At 44.6% G+C, this 24,262-nt stretch overlaps 1 protein-coding gene across 2 annotated transcripts; it reads right to left on the reverse strand.

Moving 5' to 3' along the window:
* Nucleotides 1–1,995: 1,995 nt before the first annotated feature.
* Nucleotides 1,996–24,262, reverse strand: LOC146057711 (retinol dehydrogenase 16-like). 2 transcript variants are annotated; one of them, XM_083169303.1, is made up of 5 exons: nt 24,106–24,262; nt 15,151–15,471; nt 12,577–12,835; nt 11,048–11,211; nt 1,996–2,516 (listed from the first exon to the last, which is right to left on the reverse strand). In XM_083169303.1, the coding sequence occupies exons 2-5, from the start codon at nt 15,464–15,466 to the stop codon at nt 2,329–2,331; spliced, it is 927 nt and encodes a 308-aa protein (XP_083025429.1). In that variant the 5' UTR covers nt 15,467–15,471; nt 24,106–24,262; the 3' UTR covers nt 1,996–2,328. The 2 variants fall into 2 exon arrangements, with proteins under 2 accessions (XP_083025429.1, XP_083025430.1); XM_083169304.1 differs by lacking the exon at nt 24,106–24,262 and having other exon boundaries at nt 15,151–15,489.

The raw sequence follows: 24,262 nt of genomic DNA on the forward strand, positions 1-24,262 counted from the left end.
CCATTAGATGGAGTGGTTTGTTCACAGGTATGGAACATTTGGGCTGGGGGTCTGCTGATCCAAAGTAGAGATTATCCTCGATGGTTAAAATGCAGTCATCGATGGTAGCAGAATATGAGATTTATGACCATTAATGGTGTTGCCTATTGATAGACTCCTATAAGACAGCAGCACTAGTGGTCGGTCCATGCTCTGCTTTATTATGTATAGGCTGCAAATGAGTTTGTGATGGCTCCAGTAAGCATCTCGTTTCATTACTGGCTGGGCAGCAGCTTCATTGTTCATACCTCCCAACTTGTTGTGAATTGCCGCTAGCGGTGTGCGGGCAGATGTTTGCACCTGTTTGTTATTTTTCTTACTAATGTATTCTAGAATTTTGTTGAACAGTGTTATGCCGCTACAGCCCTTCTAAGGGCGTTCACTGCAGCCAGCTACGGTCCACTTGGAGGCGACTCCACTGGACTAGCACAGTGAATAACTTGGAGGCAGCACCTTAGAACTACTCTGACTCCCATACTAGGCACACCATACAGCCAATGGGAGTTCTCTCATTTAATGGTGCAGTACCCCCATCTATCTTAAAGTGATTCAGACTAGGATTCTCCTGTAGGAGACAGAGTGATTTTCACCCATACGCTATAATTACTATTAAGTGTATGCCAATCCATTCTCTGATTTTCACTATTAATGATATATATTATGTTTTGACTGGTATAAGTGAGTTTGCGGAATATAGAGCACCAGTATAAAGAGGTCCATACCCGCTCTTACTCATACATACTTGATTTTTTGGTCTAATTTAACCCATCCAATCATGAGTACACTGTTCCGAAGTTGAATCAGCACATTTAACAGGTTCCATCACAAACATCTGCCTGCCACCTTAGTTTTTAAGAGTGTTATCCCACCCTTGTTTTGTTGTTATATGTATTTTTTATCTCGCAGTTCTTAAATAAATACAATAAAAGTTCAATTTTAAAAATCTTTATTGGTGCACCGATATAGGACATACTTTTCTTCTTTATTCCTGTCCAACTCTCGTGTCCGAGGTAGCACACCCCCATTCGTGTTACTGCTACTCCAGTTCATATTCTAATACTGAGGGGGTCCTCCAAATGTATATTATTTGTCTTGTGCGACCTACCACAAACCGCCCTGTATCTTCTAGAACAGGGCTGGGCAACACCGGCCCTCCAGATGTTAATGAACTACACATCCCAGGATGCTTTGCATTAGTTTTGCTATGTGGCCATGCTGAAACTGATGCAAGGCATGCTGGGATGTGTAGTTCATCAACATCTGGAGGGCCGGTGTTGCCCAGCCCTGTTCTAGAAGGTGCTAAATAAATAAGATGTATAATCTGATTGGTTACTCGTTGCCAGGTGGTTTATTGCTCGTTGCCATGGGTTAAATGTTCATTGCCAGAAGTTTCTTACATTGCCAAGGGTTTGTTGCCTTTTGTGTCCCTGGTGTCATTATTACAACATGATTTAGTGACAGTCTGTGCAAATTCTTTTCCCTAGACTAGAGATGGGTATACCTTGACAGGAGGCTATAACCAGGCAAAGAAACTCGGCACAACAGTGGCAGTACAGACTGCGCGCTGCCGAGATGGCGCAGCAACTAGTCTCTACTGAAGAAGCTGGCGAACTTGGAGGCAGGGCCCGAGGCATCATGCAGGGAAGCGTGTTACACACAAGGGCCTGAAGCACTGCACTGTGTCAGGTCCTTGTACACTACAGTACTGCAACACACACAGCCAGGCATGTATATATAAATGATCATACATCCCAGCGCTAATATCGCATTTTACAATGTGATCCTGGGCGCTAATATTCCGCCAAGATCGCATTATAAATGCGATATTAGCGCTGGGATGTATGATCCCACAAGTGCAGGGACAGTGCTCCAAAAGGCCCATTTCTAAGTGATCTGGAATTTCATTTATATATACATGCCTGGCTGTGTGTGTTAGTCAAATATATAGAAAAACTCTTTTCAGACAAAACATTTCAGTTATTTTATTTATAAATCTCTTAATAACAGCAGGGTATCGATGCTATTCACAAAACACTGCTAAAAGTGAATTATGGATATATTTTAATCTTGGTGACTGGAATATTCTAAACAAGAGTTCCTCACCCTCCAACTAGCCATGGCAGACATGTAGTTTGTCATTTTTTTTTTTTCATGTTCAGTAATTGTTAACAACATTTTCATATACTTACATCCAAACTGCATTAAATATAGCTATTTAAAACAATGTTTGAAAATGTGTACTTTATCCATCTGACTCATTTGTTATATTAAGGTATATTTGGAAATGTATTAACTAAGCATGTAATCTGCCACACACGTTGGAAGATACGATAGAGGCATGTAGAAGAATTTGGCATATGGGCCAGCAGAATATCGTGTCCATGGGTGTACTGCAGTAAGTGCATGCTCCATGCAGTCTGTGACAGTTGTGAGTTTGGCGCTGCTCACTGAACAGATCTGATTGATAAATTTGCAATCTGTGCAGAGAAAATACATTGGTTAGATGAGTGGCAGGTCAGTGATATATTTCAAGAAGTCTGGCAGCTACAGTATGTCTTTGTAAACCATACACTCCGTAGTATGCTATCAATTGACAGGATATACAGTATACTATGGAGGATCGCAAACAGAAGCAAAACCTGTGAGCAATAATGGAGGATGATAGTGGTTTTAAATGTGGTCAGTAGTAGAAATGCTAGCAGCTTGTCCCCAAAAGTAACTGCATTGGCAATTGGCTTATTAAAGATCAAAGAAAAGTATCCCAGATTCCTACCAATCACAGCTAGCTGCCTCTACAATGTTGACCCCAAAAAGCAAATTTGTATACATAGAAAGAATGCCTGTTTCTTTTGCGAGTAATGGCCCCCATGCATCAGCAATACATTGCTTTAACCCCTTCCCGACATTTGACGTATATATACGTCATGGCCGGGATGTACTTCCCGACACATGACGTATATATACGTCATGACTTTAAACTGTCCCCGCGTCTATAGACGCGGGGACAGTTTAAACATGTCTGCTGTCCCTGACAGCAGACATGTCCCTGCATGCCCAGGGGGGGCGGCGATGCCTCCCCCCCGTCGGCGATCGCTGTGATTGGCTGTTCAATGTGAACAGCCAATCGCAGCGTTTTCCTGTGTTACCGGCGAATATGACGCTCGGTAACACAGGTGTCAATCACCGCCGGGTGTGAGGGGGCGTGAGGGGGTCACCGGTGATGACCACACCTCACCCCACCTGCCCCCAAGGCTGTGATTGGTCCGTCGGACCGACGGACCAATCACAGCCATGGCGCGTGATTTAAACTAACGGTGACTGCGCTGCAGACGCCATTCCGGTCTAGAAATTGCGTGCAGAGCGGTCACCGTGCCAATCTGTCGTGATATACATACCTGATCCTTGCCTGATACTTACCTGATCACCGCTGGTAGTGTGCTGCCAGCAGCTGGATGCTTCCTGGATCTTGTCACTTCCTGTGTGCTGCTGCTGCAGTGTCATAGAGTGACAGATAGTCAGAGATAGTGAGAGATAGTGATAGAGAGTGCTATATTTTGTGTCTGCTGCCCCCCCTTTTGTGCTGATCAGTATATCTGTGCTGATCAGCAACTTTTTGGGGGTGCAGGTTTTTTTTTTTATATATATATACCTGTCAGTTGCACCAAAGCTTGTGCTGCCTGTGCAACTGACTGCTGCCCCCCCTTTTGTGCTGATCAGTATAAATTAACTGATCAGCAACTTTTTGGGGGTCCAGGTCACTGCATCACTGATCTGCAGGTTTTTTTTTTTGGAGAGTGCAGTGGGGTTTTGTTTTTACACCCACGTTGCTTTTGTGGGTGTCCTGTGGCCGCTGAGCGCTGATCAGTGACATACATCACTGAACAGCATTTTTGGCACAGGGTTGATATAATTTTTTTTCTGCAGTTTTTTTCAATTTTTTTTTTTTTTGGAGAGTGCTGTGGTTTATTTTTTTTAAATTGTTTTTACACCCACGTTGCTTTTGTGGGTGTCCTGTGGCCGCTGAGCGCTGATCAGTGATGTACATCACTGAACAGCATTTTTGGCACAGGGTTGATATAATTTTTTTTCTGCAGTTTTTTTCTGCAGTTTTTTTTTTGGAGAGTGCTGTGGTTTATTTTTTTTAAATTGTTTTTACACCCACGTTGCTTTTGTGGGTGTCCTGTGGCCGCTGAGCGCTGATCAGTGACGTACATCACTGATCAGCATTTTCGGCACAGGGTTGATATCATTTTTTTTTTTTTTTTGGATCAAATTCCTGTTGCCTTTGAGCGCTGTTCAGTGACGGACGTTACTGACCAACATCTGTGCTCAATTTTTGGCGCAGGACCTTTTTTTTTTTTTTTTTAACCCCTTCAATTTTTTTTTTTTTTTATTGGGATCAAATTCCTGTATAAAGTATTTTTTTTCTGCACTACATACACACTACACACTACATACCCCCCGTGTTGAAATAAAGTTTGCACCCCACCTACACTATACACGTGTTGAAACATTACACTTACAGAAACACAAAAATAAAAATGGCATCCCAAATGTCATCCCAAATGTCATCCCAGTCATCCAGAAGAATGTATTCAGCGGAGGAGGCATATGCCATGCTTGCCTCTGACTCTGACACAGCCAGTGATGCAAGCGGGGAATTTGAAGGATTCGTCTTAACCTCATCTTCCTCCTCTAGTGATGAGGGACCCCCTCAAAGACGCCCCCGTAGAGCAGCTGAGACCCCCCCCCAAATGATTGATCCCGTATGGACCCCACCACCAGACAATTTTGAGCCCCAGGTTCCTGAGTTTTTGGCCACCCCAGGAATCCAATTTGATTCAACAGGTCTCAGAGAAATTAACTTTTTCAAATTATTTTTCTCTGATGATTTTATAAATTTAATGGTGGACCAAAGTAATTTATATGCCCAGCAGTTTATTGCTCAAAACCCCACGTCATCATTTGCTAGGTGGACCCCTGTAGATGCAGTAGAGATGATGACGTTTTGGGGTCTGGTGTTACATATGGGCATAGTAAAAAAGCCAGAAATTAGGCAATATTGGAGTACAGATGTTCTGTACAGCACCCCACTTTACCGTATGGCCATGACTCGGACTCGTTTTGAGACAATCCTTAAATTTTTGCATTACAACGATAATGCACAGTGCCCACCCAGAGATGATCCCACCTTTGACCAGCTATTCAAAGTCAGGCCGGTCATTGATCATTTCAGTGCCAAATTTGCAGAGATGTACATCCCTGAAAAATTTATTTGTATCGACGAGTCCCTTATACATTTTAAAGGAAGGGTTAAATTCCGCCAGTACCTTCCCAGTAAGAGGGCAAGGTATGGCATAAAAATGTATAAACTGTGTGAAAGCACCTCAGGGTACACCCACAGGTTTAGGGTATATGAAGGGAAGGATTCAAGAATTGAACCGCCAGAATGCCCCCCCTCCCTCGTAGGTGTTAGTGGAAAAATTGTCTGGGATTTAGTGCACCCCTTCCTGGATAAAGGTTATCACCTCTATGTGGATAACTTTTACACTAGCATCTCCCTGTTTAAGGCCCTTGGTTCAAGAGGTACAGCAGCTTGCGGTACTGTGCGCAAGAACCAAAGAGGCCTCCCAAAAACGCACATTGCCCAAGTACTGAGAAGGGGTGAAAGCAGGGCACAATCCACCGAAAATATGTTGTTGGTCAAATATAAGGACAAGAGGGATGTCCTTATACTGACAACAATTCATGGAGACAGTACCACCTCCGTCCCTGTACGAGGTACCAGTACCCACACCTCAAAACCTAATTGTATCCTAGATTACAATAAGTACCTGGGCGGAGTGGATCTTTCAGATCAGGTACTGAAGCCGTACAGTCCCCTGCGGAAAACAAAAATCTGGTACAAGAAGCTGGCCGTGTATATCATCCAGATGGCACTGTATAACGCTTACGTGCTATTCCGTTCTACCAGCCAGAGGGGGACATTTATGCACTTTCAAGTGGAAGTCATAAAGGGCCTAATATTTGGGAACCAGCAGGCAGAGGGCCCCAGTACTTCTAGTACTGGCCCCCGTATTGTACCAGGGCAGCATTTTCCTAACGAAATCCCCTCCACTGCAAAAAAGGGCAGGACACAAAAAAGGTGCAAAGTTTGCTATAAAAAGGGAATAAGAAAGGATACTATTTTCCACTGTGAAACTTGCCCCGACAAACCCGGCCTATGTATAAAGGAGTGTTTTAAAATATACCACACATCTATGGATTATTAGGTTCATCATTTCACCGTGCTTCGGGGGTCTTGCTAATGCCACATAGCACCCACCATTCATTCCACCAGAATCTGAGCTGCAAAATTCAAAAATCTCCTTCCCTTCTGAGTCCTGCCATGCACCCAACTGGTATTTTTTGGTCACATATGAGGCATTGCCATACTCGGGAGAAATTGGGGCACAGATTTTGGGGTGCTTTTTCTCCTTCATACCTTATGAAAATGAAAAATTTTGAGCCAGAACTGCATTTTTGTGTAAAAAAATGTAATTTTTCATTTTCACAGCCCAGTTGTACTAAAATTGGTGAAACCCCTGGGGGTTTGAAATGTACACTATACCCCTAGATGAATTCCCTGAGGGGTATAGTTTGCAAAATGGGGTCACTTGTGGGGGGGTTCCACTGTATTGGTGCTTTGGGGGTCTTGCTAATGCGACATAGCACCCACCAACATTCCACCAGAATCTGTGCTGCAAAATCCAAATATCACTCCTTCCCTTCTGAGTCCTGCCATTTTTTGGTCACACATGAGGCATTGCCGTACTCGGGAGAAATTGGGGCACAGATTTTGGGGTGCTTTGTCTCCTTCATTCCTTGTGAAAATGAAAAATTTTGAGCCAGAACTACATTTTTGTGTAAAAAAATGTAATTTTTCATTTGCACAGCCCAGTTGTATCAAAATTGGTGAAACCCCTGGGGGTTTGAAATGTACACTATACCCCTAGATGAATTCCCTGAGGGGTGTAGTTTGCAAAATGTGGTCACTTGTGGGGGGGTTCCACTGTATTGGTGCTTCGGGGGTCTTGCTAATGCGACATAGCACCCACCAACATTCCACCAGCATCTGAGCTGCAAAATCCAAATATCACTCCTTCCCTTCTGAGTCCTGCCATGCACCCAAATGGTATTTTTTGGTCACATGTGAGGCATTGCCGTACTCGGGAGAAATTGGGGCACATATTTTGGGGTGCTTTGTCTCCTTCATTCCTTGTGAAAATGAAAAATTTTGAGCCAGAACTGCATTTTTGTGTAAAAAATTTAATTTTTCATTTTCACTGCCCAGTTGTACCACAATTGGTGAAACCCCTGGGGGTTTGAAATGAACACTATACCCCTAGATGAATTCCCTGAGGGGTGTAGTTTGCAAAATGGGGTCACTTGTGGGGGGGTTCCACTGTATTGGTGCTTCGGGGGTCTTGCTAATGCGACATAGCACCCACCAACATTCTACCAGAATCTGTGCTGCAAAATCCAAATATCACTCCTTCCCTTCTGAGTCCTGCCATGCACCCAAATGGTATTTTTTGGTCACATGTGAGGCATTGCCGTACTCGGGAGAAATTGGGGCACAGATTTTGGGGTGCTTTGTCTCCTTCATTCCTTGTGAAAATGAAAAATTTTGAGCCAGAACTGCATTTTTGTGTAAAAAATTTAATTTTTCATTTTCACTGCCCAGTTGTACCACAATTGGTGAAACCCCTGGGGGTTTGAAATGTACACTATACCCCTAGATGAATTCCCTGAGGGGTGTAGTTTGCAAAATGGGGTCACTTGTGGGGAGGTTCCTAACTTTTAGCATCTTATGGTGCCTAGAAACCTACATGGTGCCTAAAAAATAATCTCATAAAAAGGAGGCTCCAAAATCAAGTAGGTGCTCCTTCTATTATGAAGCCTGTGGTTTGGTCAACGTGCACACTAGGGCCACATATAGGATATTTATGAAAACAAAAGAATTGGGGGAATCAATTTTTAGTCACATTTCTCTAGTAAAATCTACTGTGTTCCTTAGAAAAATGTATTAAAATTGAAAATCTGCAAAAAAAATGAAATTTTGAAATTTCACCTACACTTTGTTTTAATTCCTGTGAAACACCTAAAGGGTTAACAAACTTCCAAAATGCTGTTTTGAATACTGTGAGGGGTGCAGTTTTTGAAATGGCATCATTTATGGGGGTGTCTCACATACAAGTCCCTCAAAGTCACATCAGAACTGAACTGGTCCCTAAAAAAATCAGTGTTTGAAATTTTCTTGAAAATTTGAGAATTTGCTATTCATATTGTAAGCCTCCTAGTGTCCAAAAAAATTAAAAGGATGTTGAAATAATGATGGAAACATAAAGTAGACATATGGTCTATGTTAGTTATTAACTATTTTGAGTGGTATGATTATTTGTCTCACAAGCAGAAAATTTAACATTTTGAAAATTGCTAAATTTTCCATTTTTTTACGACATTTTGGTATTTTTCACAAAAAAAACACAGACTGTATCGACCCAAATTTACCACTAACTTGAAGTACAATGTGTCCCGAGAAAACAATCTCAAAATCACTGGGATAAGTAAAAGCAAAAAAAAGTTATCCCCACTTAAGTGATACCTGTCAGATTTGAAAAAAAGGGCTCTGTCAGGAAGGCAAAAACAGGCTGCGGCGGGAAGGGGTTAATGTCACTATCCCCCAGCGGCCAGGTCTGGGATTCAGGAATATTAAACATTTTTAAAAATCCCAATTCCCATAAGTGGCAGGAAGGTCATGGGGCCACAGCTGAGTAGGTTGGACAGAATGATTTTTAGGTGCAGAGTGTGTTGGGACAAACTCACCACCTGGTTAACTGGGTATAGGGTTTATGGTATATTTGGTCCAGGATAGGCCGGGTGGGAGTGCGTTTAGTGACAGGACCGGGAGGGCCCACTGTTCTTCTGTACACTGGCTGTGGGCAACTGTGAAACCCTACTACTGTGATTGCTTTATTCTAAGAAACATATTTATGACCTACTGTTGTGGAAGACTTTCTGTGCAGTTATACACGAAAATTAGGTTTGATCCTGCACTGGGTCTGTCTGCCGTAAGGCAATAATCTGCGGTATGTGCAGTGTGGCGTGATTGACAATAGCTATCAACCTATTTTTGGCTGATAGCTATGGTTAGTGGTGTGCCTACAAGTCAAAATAGTTCATTTATTTAAACAACGAAGAAAAAGAGAGGACTCGGGTGTTGGGGCACTCGACTGTTGGGGCACACTTAAAGAAAATATGGTACTTGTTTCCTAGTACGGCGCCCATCGCATGGCATCGTATACCTTATTTAGTGGTATGCGATGCTTGTACAATTAAATATTGCATAGCATCGCATGCCAGCAAATGGGGTGCGATACGATGCGATTTTTAATTGTACAAGCACCCATGCCATGAGATGTGATGGGTGCTTACAATGAGATGTAACCCCCAGTATCCACACCATTCCGAAGCGTGGAGAGGGGCCGCGCTAAGTGTCCTCCGACCTTTTCATACCCCACTATCCACGTCGGCGTGGAGTTGATTTTAGATAGTGTGGCGAGCGCAGCGAGCCCCCGAGCCCGAACCGTGGCGAGCACACGCGGAATACGAGCCCGAATCGTGGCAACGCGGAATACATGTAAAGTAATCCGTATCCCCTCGCGGGGCTCGACACGCTTCGGGCACGTATTCCGCGTCCCCTCGCGGGGCTCGCGGACACTTAAGCGCAAGACACAGACAGAAAGGGGAAAGCGAGATAAAAAAAGTTGGTACTTTGGGCCTTATTTAGATCTGATTGCAGTACAAATTTGTTCTCAAAATGGGCAAAACCATGGGCCTTATTTCTGATCGGTGCGGCTGGATCCGATTTTGCGGCCAGGACCGTGCGTGCGGAACCCCGCCTTCCATACGGATCGCCAACTCCGTCCGTACGCGGTAAGAAGCTGGCCGAACGGACCGCACGTGTATTTTTAACGGAATACGCCACATCCATCTCATGGAACCTCCCCCATCATTAGATGGTCGCAGACCATTGAATGCAGACCGAGTGCTCCACCAGCTCCCGCAACCTCAGACCACACGGGCATTTCTCCGTGCAAAAGCAGGGATCTGTGCGGGCAGCTGACATCCGGCGATGTCATATGTCCGCCCCTACACATGCGTCACGGCCGCATTACCATACGTATGCCCAGCGTTTTCATGGGAACGCCCATGAAACGCAGGGTGTAAACATATGGTAATGAGCCCAAACAGCCCTTCACGCCCCTCTCCACCCCCTATTCGGAGTGTTCACATATCATGCGGGATTTGGCCGTACGCCCCGCTCGCACATGCGCAGAGACGCCTCTGCACATGCGCAGATACAAAACATCGGCGGCCCGAACGCACGCGGATATATCCAGAATAAGGGCCCATGTGCACTGCAGGTGGGGCAGATGTAACGTATATAGAGACTTAGATTTGTGTGAGCTATTTGTTTCTGTGCAGAGTAAATATTGGCTGCATTATTTTTCCACTGTCATTTAGATTTCAGTTTCAACACACCCCACCCAACTTTCTCTGCACATGTTACATCTGCCCCACCTGCAGTGCACGTGGTTTTACCTATTTTGAGAACAAATTTGTAATGAATCTGAATCAGGCCCTTTATCTTTGTCTCATCCAAGGCTTAGTAGATACATAGGCCACTGAGAGAGAGTGATGTGGGATGAGGAACAGGCGGGGAATGGGATAAAACAGCAGGAGAGAGACTCCTAGGGATGATGACGTCAGCGGCCCTCCCTCCCAATAGCCAGGGAACGCCTGTATTTTCCAGAACACTCCCAGAAAACGCAGCGTTACCTCCTCCAAACGCCCACAGGGTGCCAATCATCCTGCAGGCAGCCCTGCATTCCAATATGAATTGGGCTCTTAGTACAGATGAGCACTGCTTTAGTGCCGTCTATTGCAAGCAATATTTACTTACAGTCTTGGTAATATTTCTCCCCATAGTCATTTCTCAATTTTTGGGGTATATTCTTCCAAGTATTTGTGACATTTTCTATGAGTTGTCCTGAATCCAGAATTAATGTTCTAAAGAAATCAGGAGCGATGATGGAGACATTTACTCCAAACGGTTTGAGCTCACGCCTAGAAAAACAGAGGAAAAGAAAACAGGAAAGCGACAAATATGTTGGTAACATTTAAATGCAGAATTAAACCTATGCCATTTGTGGAGTGTATATTTTGTGTTTTCCCACTGCGCATGGTCCATCATTGAGGGTACACAAGTATAGGCAGAGTTGTGTGCATTTCAGGCACAAGTGCATTGGAACTGAACTGCGTAACTGGCATACAGCACAAGAAATTTTAATGAGGGATTCTTGCCATCATTTTGCACAGAGGGGATTTGCATTGGGCTCTTGCCACTATTAAACCCTTCATCCTCGTGGCATAATGCTGTAAATCGTTGGTCTTTGAAAAGACTGCAGGCACAAAATAATGCAATTCTCATAGAAGCACATTGTATTTGAACTGTCATTCTCATGGATCCATGATTTGCAGCATTATGCCTCCTTGTCCTGCCCATTTCTAAGGTGTAGAAAGGGGAGTGATAGCCCCAAAACATTGGAGTTTGGGTAAGGGTCAACACTTCAACTCTGACGACACGATGAAAGCTGCCGCTCGGTCCTGGTGTCAACAACAACCACCAGCTTGCTTCTCCGATGGGTTTGCCCGACTAGAGTTGGCGCACATGTGTGGAAATGGATGGGGACTATGTTGAAAAGTGAATAGTGTATTACATAGAGGATAAAGTGAGATATCATGTACACAAATAAAAAATGTATAGCCATGAAGGCATTACTTTTCAATCCAGCCTCGTACATTGTTAATCCAATCGTGGGTCAGTTTTCCGGTGCACAAGGAACATAGTTGAACATGGGTGCTTGGTTTGTCTCTGTAGAAACTACATCAACATCTGCCCTCTGGCCTATATGGGCCCTGGCTTCTTAAGGATGGTCCTCTACTGCATCTCTACCCACTCTTGACGCCCGATCTCTCGCAGCTGCACACAGCAATCTCCTCCATCCGGCATCACAGCTGCCATCTGACTCCATTCCGCTACCTCCTGCCCCGCTCCACTGCAGTATGGCTCCACTAAAGTAAGGGGGACAGGGGCAGTTTTCTTTTAGGAATGCCAATCCCGGGATTGAGCATTTTTCAATCCCGATTCCCGGGATTGAAAAAATGCCCCGGGATTGGCATCCCTAGCAACAACCTTTGTACATATACTTTACAATGGGGCCATGCCTGTAAATAGTTGCACAACTAGATTTATTTAGAGCCTTTCATTGCTGCAGCTCTTTGTGCGGTACTGTTGTTGCAAATCATGTCTTGCAGTAAAGGCTAAAGCTGATCCAAGCTATAAATCTGAATTTGCACCACTGGGTTAGAACTGAATTTGGAAAATCATGAGTAGTGAATATTGGCAAATGCACAAGATAATTTGGTTACCTCAGACAATCTGAAAAAGCTTCCACTCCAAACTTTGATATACTGTAACCACCTCCACATAATGACAGCCTTCCAGCAATACTAGACACATTTACAATACGTCCTTTGGCTTTTCTGATTAGGTGAAGCAGATTGAGTGTTATATCGACCATCCCCAGGATATTGACATCCAGGATTTTACGAAAGTCATCCTTCTTTAACCATTCATTTGGACCCAATGGGATTAAAATGCCAGCATTATTTACCAGTCCCCATAGACCTGCCATTTAAAAAACATAAACAGTAAATTAAACCTTTACAAGTCTAGAATTACAATAGATTTTTTTTTAAATAAGTTTTCTAAGCCTATTTTCCTCGGGGCCTAATTCAGCATGGACTGTTAATTAGAGAATTCACACATTCGAGCGATCATCGAACGACTGCTTATGCAAATGGTTATGGTAGCATAGAGCATGCGAGAGAGGAAACAGAGTCAGAAAATGTGTAGCTTGACTGACAGGTGGCCAGCGTTTTGGGGTGGTACCCTGCTGTCAGGAGCGGATTGTGGACTAAAAGTGGCCCTGGAAAGTTTCTGGAAGTGGCCTCATGTGGGCAGAGGCAATTCCATAATGGGCGGAGCCAGCATAACAGTAGGTGGGATTACTACTTCACTATACTTAAATACATTGGTGACAGGCAATACTAAAAGTGCATACACACTGGGGGGGGGGGGGGGTATTCTGGTTCACTCCTTCTGGCAAATTCCGTCTCAAAATTGACAAAACCATGTGCACTGCAGGTGGGGCAGATGTGCAGAGAGAGTTAGAATTGGGTGGGATTTTACTTCAAAGTGACATCTATATTGCAGTGTAGAAATAAAGCAGTCAGTATTTTCCCTGCACAGAAACAAAATAACTCACCCAAATCTAATTCTCTCTGCACATTTTACATCTGCCCCCTGCAGTGCACATGGTTTTGTCCATTAAAGAAGGAATTTGCCAGAAGGAGTGAACTAGAATAACCCCCTGAGTGACTTTTCCCGGGAGAGAACGATTTTCCATAGCAGGACGGTATGGAAAGTCGTCCACCCCGTCGCTCATCTACTGGTATTAGATGAGCGGTGGCTGCCGGCGATGATGCTGGAGCGCTCATCGCTGCCCGTCCGCACTGGGCGGCTTTTTTGCTGAAAGCAACAAAACTGCCCTGCTTTCAGCTCAAAATCACCCAGTGTGTATGGGCCTTAAAGCATCAATAGTGTCTGTCTAACCATCAAATGATTATTCCCCTCTGCGGCCCTTTGTGCAGTGCAGGGAGAAGCAGCTGGTAATTCAGTTGCAATGTGAATAGACTAGAATAACGGGAATTACAGGTTACACATATACAGCTGAGCATTCTCTCAATAAGGGTGAATGACATAATGCCAGAGTGCAGCTACAAATCACAGCCGTGTAGCCGGATCCTGCAGAACAGAATCCGGCCACTGCGACCAGATTTCAAGTAACTCAGTGCGGCACCACTGTACTGTGTGAACACAAACATTGAAATGTATAAGTTCACCTTTAAATGCGGTCACCCTGCCATCCTGTCCTATCGCAGCATGCAATGGTAGGACCCAGCGGCTGTGGCCTAAGTGTATGGGCACCATAACTGTCATTTTTCAAACCCAGTCTGTTACATGACCGTAAGTAGCCAGTTGGCTAGTAGTTTATCACTCTCCACTTTTTGAAGCTTGGTGCATCTGAATAGTCTTATTGCATGACCGTTCATAGTACTGTGAAACTTACATCAGTGGTTCCCAATCTGTGAAATTTAGGGGGTTATTCTAGTTCACTCTTTCTGACAAAATCCTTCTTAGATGGACAAAACCATGTACACTGCAGGTGGGGCAGATGTTACTTGTGCAGAGAGAATTAGATTTGGGTGGGGTTTTAGTTCAAAGTGAGATCTATATTGCAGTGTAAAAATAAAAGTCAGTATTTTCCCTGCACAGAAACAAAATAACTCACCCAAATCTAATTCTCTCTGCACATTTTACATCTGCCTCCCTGCAGTGCACATGGTTTTGTCCATCTAAGAAAGATTTTGTCAGAAAGAGTGAACTAGAATAAGGCCCTTAGATCAGTGGTTCCCAACCAAGGACCTCAAGCACCCCCCAACAGATTATGTTTTCCATGTCGCCACAAAGAACCACAAGGGAAATAAGTAGCTCAACCCGTTCTTTTAAAATGTGTCAGTTATTAATAATAAGGACACCTGCCAGGTGACCTGGAAAATGTGAACTGTTGGGGTTACTTGAGGACAGCACTGGTTTAGATGTTCTGCTGTCCCACTGCATTGGTTATCCAGGAATCCAAATCTGCTTACTACAGGGGCTCATTGCTAATTTTTATCATGAGAAAGATATGTTTCCTCCAGTATATTATAGATTTAATTCCACAATGTCTAGCAACTTGTATCTTAATGTTCTACTATATGATATACTATTAAATAGCAGAGTAAGATCCCATTCTTATTTATACATCTTAATAATTGTTTTTTTTGTTTTGCTACAGATTAACATGCTGTCACTGCTTTTATAAATGTTTAACATGTTACCTCTATCTCCAACAATGTTATTAACCCACTTGGCAGCAGAGCTTACACTTTGACTGTCAGTAACATCCAAGATCACAGTTTGCAGTCTGCTGGAGGTCTCCTTTTTTAACTCATTAGTCCCCCTCTCTGTTAGGCAAGCAGCTAGAACCTTCAGTCCAAGCCTATCCAGCTGTCCTGCTAATTGTTTTCCAAATCCAGAATCACAACCAGTGATAAAGACATATTTATCTGAGAGGTTCTCCAGTATCTGACGCTGCCTGTACCATCTGTACAGGAGGATCAAGCACAGCAGTGCCAGCAGAGGGAGCCACATCATTCCTGCTGTAAAATATATCGAGAGCTGTCAAAGCCATACTAAAAAAAAAAACAATTGTTAACAGTAATTAAATGACAAAATCAGGGCCGAAACTAGGGTTTCTGGTGCCCGGGGCAAGACATTTATTTAGTGCCCCCCCCCCCCCCCCCCCCAAAAAAAATATTTTTGTAATATATATATATATATAGAATTGCACGGAGGAGGCACTCTTGGGCAATCAGGATACAAACAGTAGAAAAATAACACAGCTGGTGCCTTCCATAAGTAGGTGTCCCCTACGTATACACAGTTCCTGGCGGCGGCACTCAGACAGTTAAATAACCACACCAAAGGCAATGGCTTAAAGCGGACGTTTCAAGGCCGTCTGGCCTCTTTATCAAGGTGCAAAGAGATGCACCTTTGCACCTTGATAAAGAGGCCAGACGGCCTTGAAACGCTGAGTGCCGCTGCCAGGAACTGTATATATATATATATATATATATATATATATATATATATATATATATATATATATATCTATATATATCTATATATATATATATAGATATATATATATATATATAGACAGCAGGGGGTTGATTGGAACTCTGGATGGGAAGTTGAGAACCATGGTGCCTTCCCAAAGCATTATATATTCAGACACTCATACCATGCACGCAGAGCATGAGATAGGAGGCGGCACTCAGTTGGATTTAAATAAGAATCTGTATTAGAAAGTGCATATTACAGCATGATTGCAGTGGTTTCCATGACGACGTTTCAAGATCTGGACGGTCTTTGCTGGCCTGCGAGCTTTAATTGGCGGACGGCCGAGTCACAAGGATGCACAGTAAGGGGTAGGAGAGATGTGCGATGCTCGCTCTCCTCCCCTCAGAAGAAATATGGATTTGGGGAACCGGCAGCAGGGGGACGGGAACGGGCGTCGGGCAGCAGTGGGAGCAGGAGCCGCACCTTACAAGGGGGAGAGCCGCGGGTTGGCCACCCCTGCACTAGACCAAAGGGTTTACGATAGGAATATATTCCAGGTGAACTTTTCGTTCAGTCCTTTCGGAGCGAGAGTATTCAGAGTGTGAATCCATTTGGACTCACACTGAGAAAGTCTTTTTAAGCAGTCACCCCCTCTCGGTAGTGGGGGGACATGATCGATAATTTTACATCTGAGTGATGCCAGAGAATGTCCAAAGTTCTTAAAGTGCTTTGCGACCGGCTGTTCCATGCCCTTAGGTTGTTTGCCCTCGATAGTTGCTCGGATAGACGATCTATGTAATGCCATGCGTGTTCTTAAGTCCTGGCATGTCTGGCCAACGTACATTAAACCACATAGGCATATAATAATATATATTATATGTGTAGTGGTAAATGTAAGTGTGTGTCTTATCTTGTGCTGGTATCCCGTATGGGGATTTTTTACGTACTTGCCAGGTTCCACATTGTGGTACTAGCCACCGAGCCCGAAGCGTGGCGAGCGGACGCGGATACCTTCACAGGTATCCGCGTCCCCACGCGGGCTTCACAGGTGTCCGCGTCCGCTCGCCACGCTTCGGGCTCGGTGGCTCGCTGCGCTCGCCACACTATTCTATTCTCAACTCCACGCCGACGTGGATAGTAGGGGTATGAAAAGGTCGGAGGACGCGCACCGCCGCCCCTCGCGGGCTCGCTGCGCTCGCCACGCTTCGGGTTGACGTCAATACTGGGGTGCCGCTCACAATGGGGGGGCAGTTATATTTGGACATGACAGGGACATATACAATGAGAAATGGGCCATATTGGCCCATTTCCCATTTTATTCCATGTAAAATGGACTTTATCAAGTCCATCTTATCTTGTGCCATTATAATGGCACAAGACCGACGCGACCGACACGATTTCAATGTTTAAATATTTTAACATTGAAGCCTATGGAGAAATCGCGTCCATCGCGTCGGTCGCGTCGTGTGCCATGTTAATGCACACGACGCGACGCGATGGACGCGATTTTTCACACACGATGGACGCGATCCTCATCGTGGGCGCCGCCAAAATACACAAGTACCGCTTTTTGGCACTGTGGGGGCATACCAGCTTTCTGGCACCGTGGGGGCATACCCGGAACCATGGGGGGCATATGTGTATCTGGCAATATTGGGGGCATTTGTATATATGGCACTGCACTATTGGAGGCATATTTGTATCACACCCACCCAAGGGGTCAAAATAGACCACACCCCTTTTTTTGGCGGCCACGCATGATGCCGGCTCTTTAGCTTGACTACCGATATTTTTCGGCTCTTTACCTCTGACCGGTTGGCCACCCCTGGTCTAGTGAAACAATTTCCCTGTTATTGCATTATTTCTTTTTCTATGCTTATTTCGCTAATGAACAGTACGGGGAATACTACAAGAGATGGCTAATAACCCATAAATATGAGTACAACCATAAGTGATCAATAAAACTCGTTAATTACATAGTGTGTGTCGACACAAATATCGACATGGTTGAAAAGTTGACACACCCGGTTGATCAAAAACACTGCGTCTTAAAGTACTGACATATATATGACCATGTGTAGACTACACACGTCAGGTCCAACAGTCCCTTTGCTGGACAGATTGTGACCTTCTTTAGCCGATCTAACTTGCGGATATCCCCCGGCGATACAACAAATTGTCCCTTGTCTTATTTAAAAATTTTACTCCTATCCTATTGTTCACTGCTATTTTGTCACATAGATAAGTTTATGTCACTATGAGTTTGCCCACAGGTTGTTGTAATATTTTGTTTGCACTTACAGTATCACTCGTTTCACAGTTAATAATAATCTTGTCTACACCGCTACAGCGTCCGGCACGAGGGGTGGCTATCAGTGACAGAACGGAGGTAACACCCACGGGGCGTTCCTGGGTGACCAGCCTCCCGGAAGCCCTGACGGCGCACCATCGGAGCTACACACTGCTTACAACACTCACCTATAAAATGTCTCACAGAGAGGTAAGAGACTGTTTGTTTGTTCATTACCTGCACATGCTATTGTTATTTTGCACAATATGACCTGATGAAAAGATCGTCCAGATCTTGAAACGTCGTCATGGAAACCACTGCAATCATGCTGTAATATGCACTTTCTAATACAGATTCCTATTTAAATCCAACTGAGTGCCGCCTCCTATCTCATGCTCTGCGTGCATGGTATGAGTGTCTGAATATATATATATATATATATATATGCTTACAGACAGCAGAAGGGTGATATTAAACCAACAAACAAGACAATATATCATATATTATTATATATAGGGACAGTGCGCGCCGAAGGGCGTTTTTTTTTGGGGGGGGGAGAAGTGGTGTGGTCACATAGTAGTATCAATTCACATTATAGCACACACCGTTATGCCTAGTACACATTACAGCACACACCGTTATGCCCTGTACACATTCCAGCACATGCCTCATCACAGCATGTCATGAGGCATGAGGGAAGGAGGGAGGAATAAAGCGCGATTTCTAGCGCTGGGGATAGGAAGGCAAGTGCTGCTGTGTAAGTAGAAAGAATAATTGCCCTGCGCTCTCCTAAATGGGATGTGGATGATGCGATATGCAATGTGGCTTGGCCACTAAGTGGCAGTGTACCCCTTGTACTGGGATGACAGTATACAGGCTGACCATACATGAATTTGTATATACAATCAGTGGCAAACGCAGGATTTTCAGAAGGGGGTTTCCAGAGGGGCGGAGCAAAGCACGGAGATGGACACTTAGGTGACCCAGTATATGCCGGGTCAGTTAAAGTATTATAGATAGACCAAATGTATATAAATAATAATAATAATATTAAAATAATACACACACACACATATACATACATAACAGCAGTGTAGACCCCTGGGCATAGCAATGTATTGGGGCCCCTACCGATCCTCCAGCGGTAGGATTGGGGGAAGCTTTGATGTCCCGCGGGTGGTAGGGGGTATTATATCAACCGCTCAGCATGTAGGGCCTGGATCAGTAATTTCCACTAATTACCCCTTTACAGCACAGATGGTGGGAGATGAGGTGGGAGAAGGGGGCAATGGGCTGAATGAAAGGGCCCTGATACATAACTTCCAGGGTGGTAGAGGATGTTTAATATGCAGAGGAGGGGTGTATAGTGGAGTGGGCTTATTATTCATAATTTTCTGGTGGGAGGACAGCTTGCTTGACTGCAGATATCTCCAGTTCCCGGAAATAGATTTCTTATATTTTAATGGAATTAAAAACGAGAGAATCCCACCTACCAAATGGTATTGGGGACTAGGGGATCAGAATTCAGGAGGCAGAGCAATCTGCCAATGAGTATATAAAACTACATACCAGGTGTGTGGAGCTGGAGCAGTAATCAGCTGCTGGAAGGCTGATATCTCTGGTTCTGGGAACAGTAGAGACAAGCTACTAGTGTCCTTCAAAGGGGGAGAGTCCCAGCTTTTGGAATATATCCTCAGAAAAACTCTAAGTCAGACAGAACCTGAAATATCTGACTGGGAAGAGCAATTAACAGGCTTGGATGGGGACCACTGTTTTGAAGTCAGATATCTCCGGTTCCCAAGGGCAGATTTTTAAAATTTGTGTACCCAATGGAAAGAGGAGACCCTCAGCTTTCAGCCTAAGGCCCTTAGACTCCTGGGGGGGGGGGGGGGGGTTTCTGGGTACTCAGAAACCCCTCCTGTGTGCGCTACTGACAATAAGCGGTACAGAAAGTTCAATGAATATAACCACAAGTTTATTTTGTGCACATGTTGTAGAATCGTGATAAAGCATACATGAATGGGTTACACGGCGTGACTGAGTGAGGGGAGGGTGGTGGGGGGGCCGGCCGTGGACGTGGGTTACCAAAGTCTCTGAAATGTTCAGTGGGAAAGGGGAAGGTAAGGAGCGCTGTGGTGCGGGGAGCTGGCGTCCCGAACTCCCTGCAGTGCACAGAGCCCCTTGTTGACTTACAGGCTGTGCAGTCAGTATATGGTCCCACGTTGAAATTCGGTCCCTCGTCGCCGCTTCCCCTAGGAGGTATGGGGTAACCGCGGTGTCAAAGGTGCGTGTGATCTCGGCAGGCGGTGATCTCACACACCTAGTTGTTCTCTGGTGTGAGTGGCAGTGCTGTCCGGCTGTGGGTGTTACTGAGCGGCTGTGTGGAAGCGGACTTCACGACAGAGCTACCACACAGCGTGCACAAGCTCCCGGGGCACCGAGTGATGACGTCACCGGGAGCGAGCAGCGCTGTGGAGCTCCGGCTGCTAAGCGGGTGGTGCTGTAGCCTGCAAACTGTGCTGCTGTGTGCTGTTCCTCACTTGGCAGCAGGAGGGCACAGATAGTGACCTCCTGCCGCTCCGCCGTCGGGAAGCGCTTCATCTCTTGGCGGCAGGAGGTCAGTATTTGCCCTCCTGCTACAATACGGCGGCCCAGCAGCGGGATTCGGGCTGCTACATCAGTCCCTGGAACCCCGCTACCCCGCAGGCTGTCTCCCGGACCTGACAGCGCCCGGTGCACGTGACCCCCTAGCCCCCCCCCCCTAGTTATAGTAATACTAAATAGGTTAAAGGATAATTGCATTACGTAAAATGTACATTATATAGAGTCTTTGTCAATAGTAATATGGAAAATGGTTCTGTGCTTTGTTGCATTTCAGAACCTTAGGGGCATTTTGCAGGGCAGACGGTTATGGAATGAATGTGCATGCATATGATTCATATGCGCAAGGCCATTCAGAGAAAAAACCTGCCGACTTTTACAGTCTTCTCTCCGGGAGAACCCTGGAGTGGAGACTGTCAGCAGCACTTCTGGGGGCGGGGCCTGATGGAGACATCTTTAGTCCCTGCCCCCAGTGATGCAAATCCCACAATTTTTTTTACTTATATTTTAAAGTTCTTGATAATAACTCAGTATTACACTTTTGGTTACCGAGTAAACCAGAATCAGCCCCAAAGCTCCTGTTCATGGGCGCATGGACAGAAATGCTGTTCTGATATCTTTCTCTGCAGCCATAGTCTGCTCATCTGGGCCTCAGGTAAATGATTGCCTGGAGGGGGGGGGGGGGGGGAGTAGTCCATAATGCAGCGGAGGGGAAAGTCCCAGAGCGGCATACAGTTGTGCTCATAAGATTACATACCCTAGCAGAATTTGTGATTTTCTGGCCATTTACCAGAGAATATGAATGATAGCTCACAAACTTTTCTTTCACTCATGGTTAGTGGTTGACCCTGATCAAAAGTTTACATACCCCAGTTCTTAATACCGTGTATTGCCCCCTTTAACATCAATGACAGCTTGAAGTATTTTGTGGTAGTTGTGGATGAGATGGTAAAGCTGCCCATTCTTGGCAAAAAGCCTCCAGTTCCTGTAAATTCTTGGGCTGTCTTGCATGAACTGCACGTGTGAGATCTCCCCAGAGTGGCTCAATGATATTGAGGTCAGGAGACTGAGAGGGCCACTCCAGAACCTTCACTATTCTGCTGTAGCCAATGACAGGTCAACGTGGCCTTGTGTTTTGGATCATTGCCATGTTGAAACGTCCAACTACGTCCCATGCGTAGCTTACAGGCTGATGAGTGCAAATTTTCCTCCAGTATTTTCTGATAACATGCTGCATTCATCTTGCCATCAATTTTAACCAAGTTTCCAGTGCCTTTGTAGCTCACACATACCAAAACATCAGCGATCCACCTATGTGTTTCACAGTAGGAATGATGTACCTTTCATCATAGGCCTTGTTGACTCCTCCAAATGTAACGTTTATGGTTGTGGCCAAAAAGTTCAATTTTGGTCTCATCACTCCAAATTCCTTTGTTCCAGAAGTTTTGAGGCTTGTCTCTGTGCTGTTTGGAGTATTGTAAGCAGGATGCTTTGTGGCATTTGCATATAGTAATGGCTTTCTTCTGGCGACTCGACCATGCAATCCATTTTTCTTTAAATGCCTCCTTATTGTGCATCTTGAAAGAACCACACCACTTTTATTCAGAGAGTCCTGTATTTCAGCTGAAGTTATTTGTGGATTTTTCTTTGCATCCCAAAAATTTTCGTGGCAGTTGTGGCAGAAATTTTGTTGGTCTACCAGACCGTGATTTGGTTTCCACAGAATCCCTCATTTTCCACTTCTTAATTAGAGTTTGCACACTGCTGATTGGCAAACTCAGTTGCAGGGGTCTTTCAGGAGACCAGGAAATCACTGACCTTTTATACACACACACACTGATTACAAGCAAACAGATCACTGGTGAGGATGGTTACCTTTAGTAGCCATTCAAACCCGTTTGTGTCAACCTGTGTGCATGTTATCAGGCCAAAATCTCCAGGTATGTAAACTTTTGATCAGGGTCATTTGGGTAGTTTCTGTTGTCATTATGATTTAAAAAGTGTAAAAACAGTTGTTTGACAGTAAATGGCTTCACCCAACCACTAACCATGAGCGAAAGAGAGGTTTGTGAGTTATCATTCATATTCTCTGACAAATGGCCAGAAAATCACAAATTCTGCTAGCTTACATAAACTTATGAGCACAATTGTACCTGTGTCGGATCCTGCACATGCTTTTTGTCTTGTAATAAGTAGAAGCTAGTTGACTAGTACTTTATCTCTTCCAATTTTATCTCTTTCCAAGCTTTGAAAAATATCCCCTATGTTTGTAAATTTACTTTATAGAAGTGTTTTTTGACAGAGGAATTATCTAATGCATGTAGCTGGTTGTTTCCCTATATGGCACTAACAGTCTGCATTTAACCCTTCATCACACAAATATATTACATCATAAGTATTTATCCTTACATAAAACACTCTCTATCACAATATGTGCAGAGTGATATCTCTATGATCTATTACAGACTAGTGTAAAGAGTTTTCTCTATACGTCTATGGGCCTGATTCAGAACTGATCAGGTAAATGCCACCCCACGCTGACCCACACACTTGAATTCCCACCCATGTGCCCAGCTGCAAATTGGTTCACATCACCATCAAATGATTTCCCCCTCTGTTCTCAGTGGCGAGTAAAGGTGCCCACAGACGCTACAATTGTACTGTGCTATGCGTTTTTGACTGTACAATGGTTCTATACAATTTTTCTTCCAGCTTGCTATGAGATGTGCACTTGGATGCATGTGATGAACCCATGTTTGTAATGTTAAATTTCAGATGTAGTCTAAAAAGTACATGCAGCACGTACTTTTTTAGACATACAATATTGGGCTCCAGGGAACATAAACACCATCCAATAATTGTACATAAGATGCAATTTGTGCTTAAAAAGTACAAAACGCATTCGATAATTGTAGTGTCTGTGGGCACCTTAAGCCAGGACATACTCGGCGCTGCAATGGCTGTGGGGAGGAGGACGCAGCTTTCCCTCCCAACTGCTGGTGAATGCCTACATTTTCTGGGGCACGCCCAGAAAATGCAGGGTTACTGCCCACAAACGACCGCAGGGTGTCAATCACCCTGCAAGCAGCTGGTGAAGGCTAGCTATTGCTGGCTGCCTTTGTACGGACGGCTCGCGCACGCGCATTCACATAGCGTACTATGTGCATGTGCGGTGGTCCGCTATTCGTCAGGGCTGTGATTTTACAGCCCTGGGTGCAGGTCTGAATCGGGCCCTATGGAAAGGTATACTTCATTATTAAGGTAAGGTAATGGTACTCACCACTTCTTCTACAGCAGTCAGTGATACTCTGTGTTATTCCTGTGCACTGGCAGAACTCACACTGGGCACAAGTTTCAGTTGTTATTCCGTGATGATTTCATAATCAGGGTTCAGATAAGGTCGAACTTGGCGAGTGTGAAAAATGCTATTTGATCAT

The sequence above is a fragment of the Crinia signifera genome, chromosome 2, assembly GCF_055691185.1.
Source record: "Crinia signifera chromosome 2, ASM5569118v1, whole genome shotgun sequence".
NCBI classification, from domain to species: domain Eukaryota; kingdom Metazoa; phylum Chordata; class Amphibia; order Anura; family Myobatrachidae; genus Crinia; species Crinia signifera.

Bases quoted from the DNA above. Each gene is read 5' to 3' on its own strand.
- LOC146057711 (XM_083169303.1), bottom strand. From the start codon at position 15,466: ATGATGTGGCTCCCTCTGCTGGCACTGCTGTGCTTGATCCTCCTGTAC. The intron at 12,836-15,150 runs GTAACATGTTAA...TTTAAATGGCAG, and splicing joins TAACATTGTTGGAGATAGAG to GTCTATGGGGACTGGTAAAT. The intron at 2,517-11,047 runs GTAAGTAAATAT...TTCTCTGCACAG, and splicing joins GGAGAAATATTACCAAGACT to ATTGCAAATTTATCAATCAG.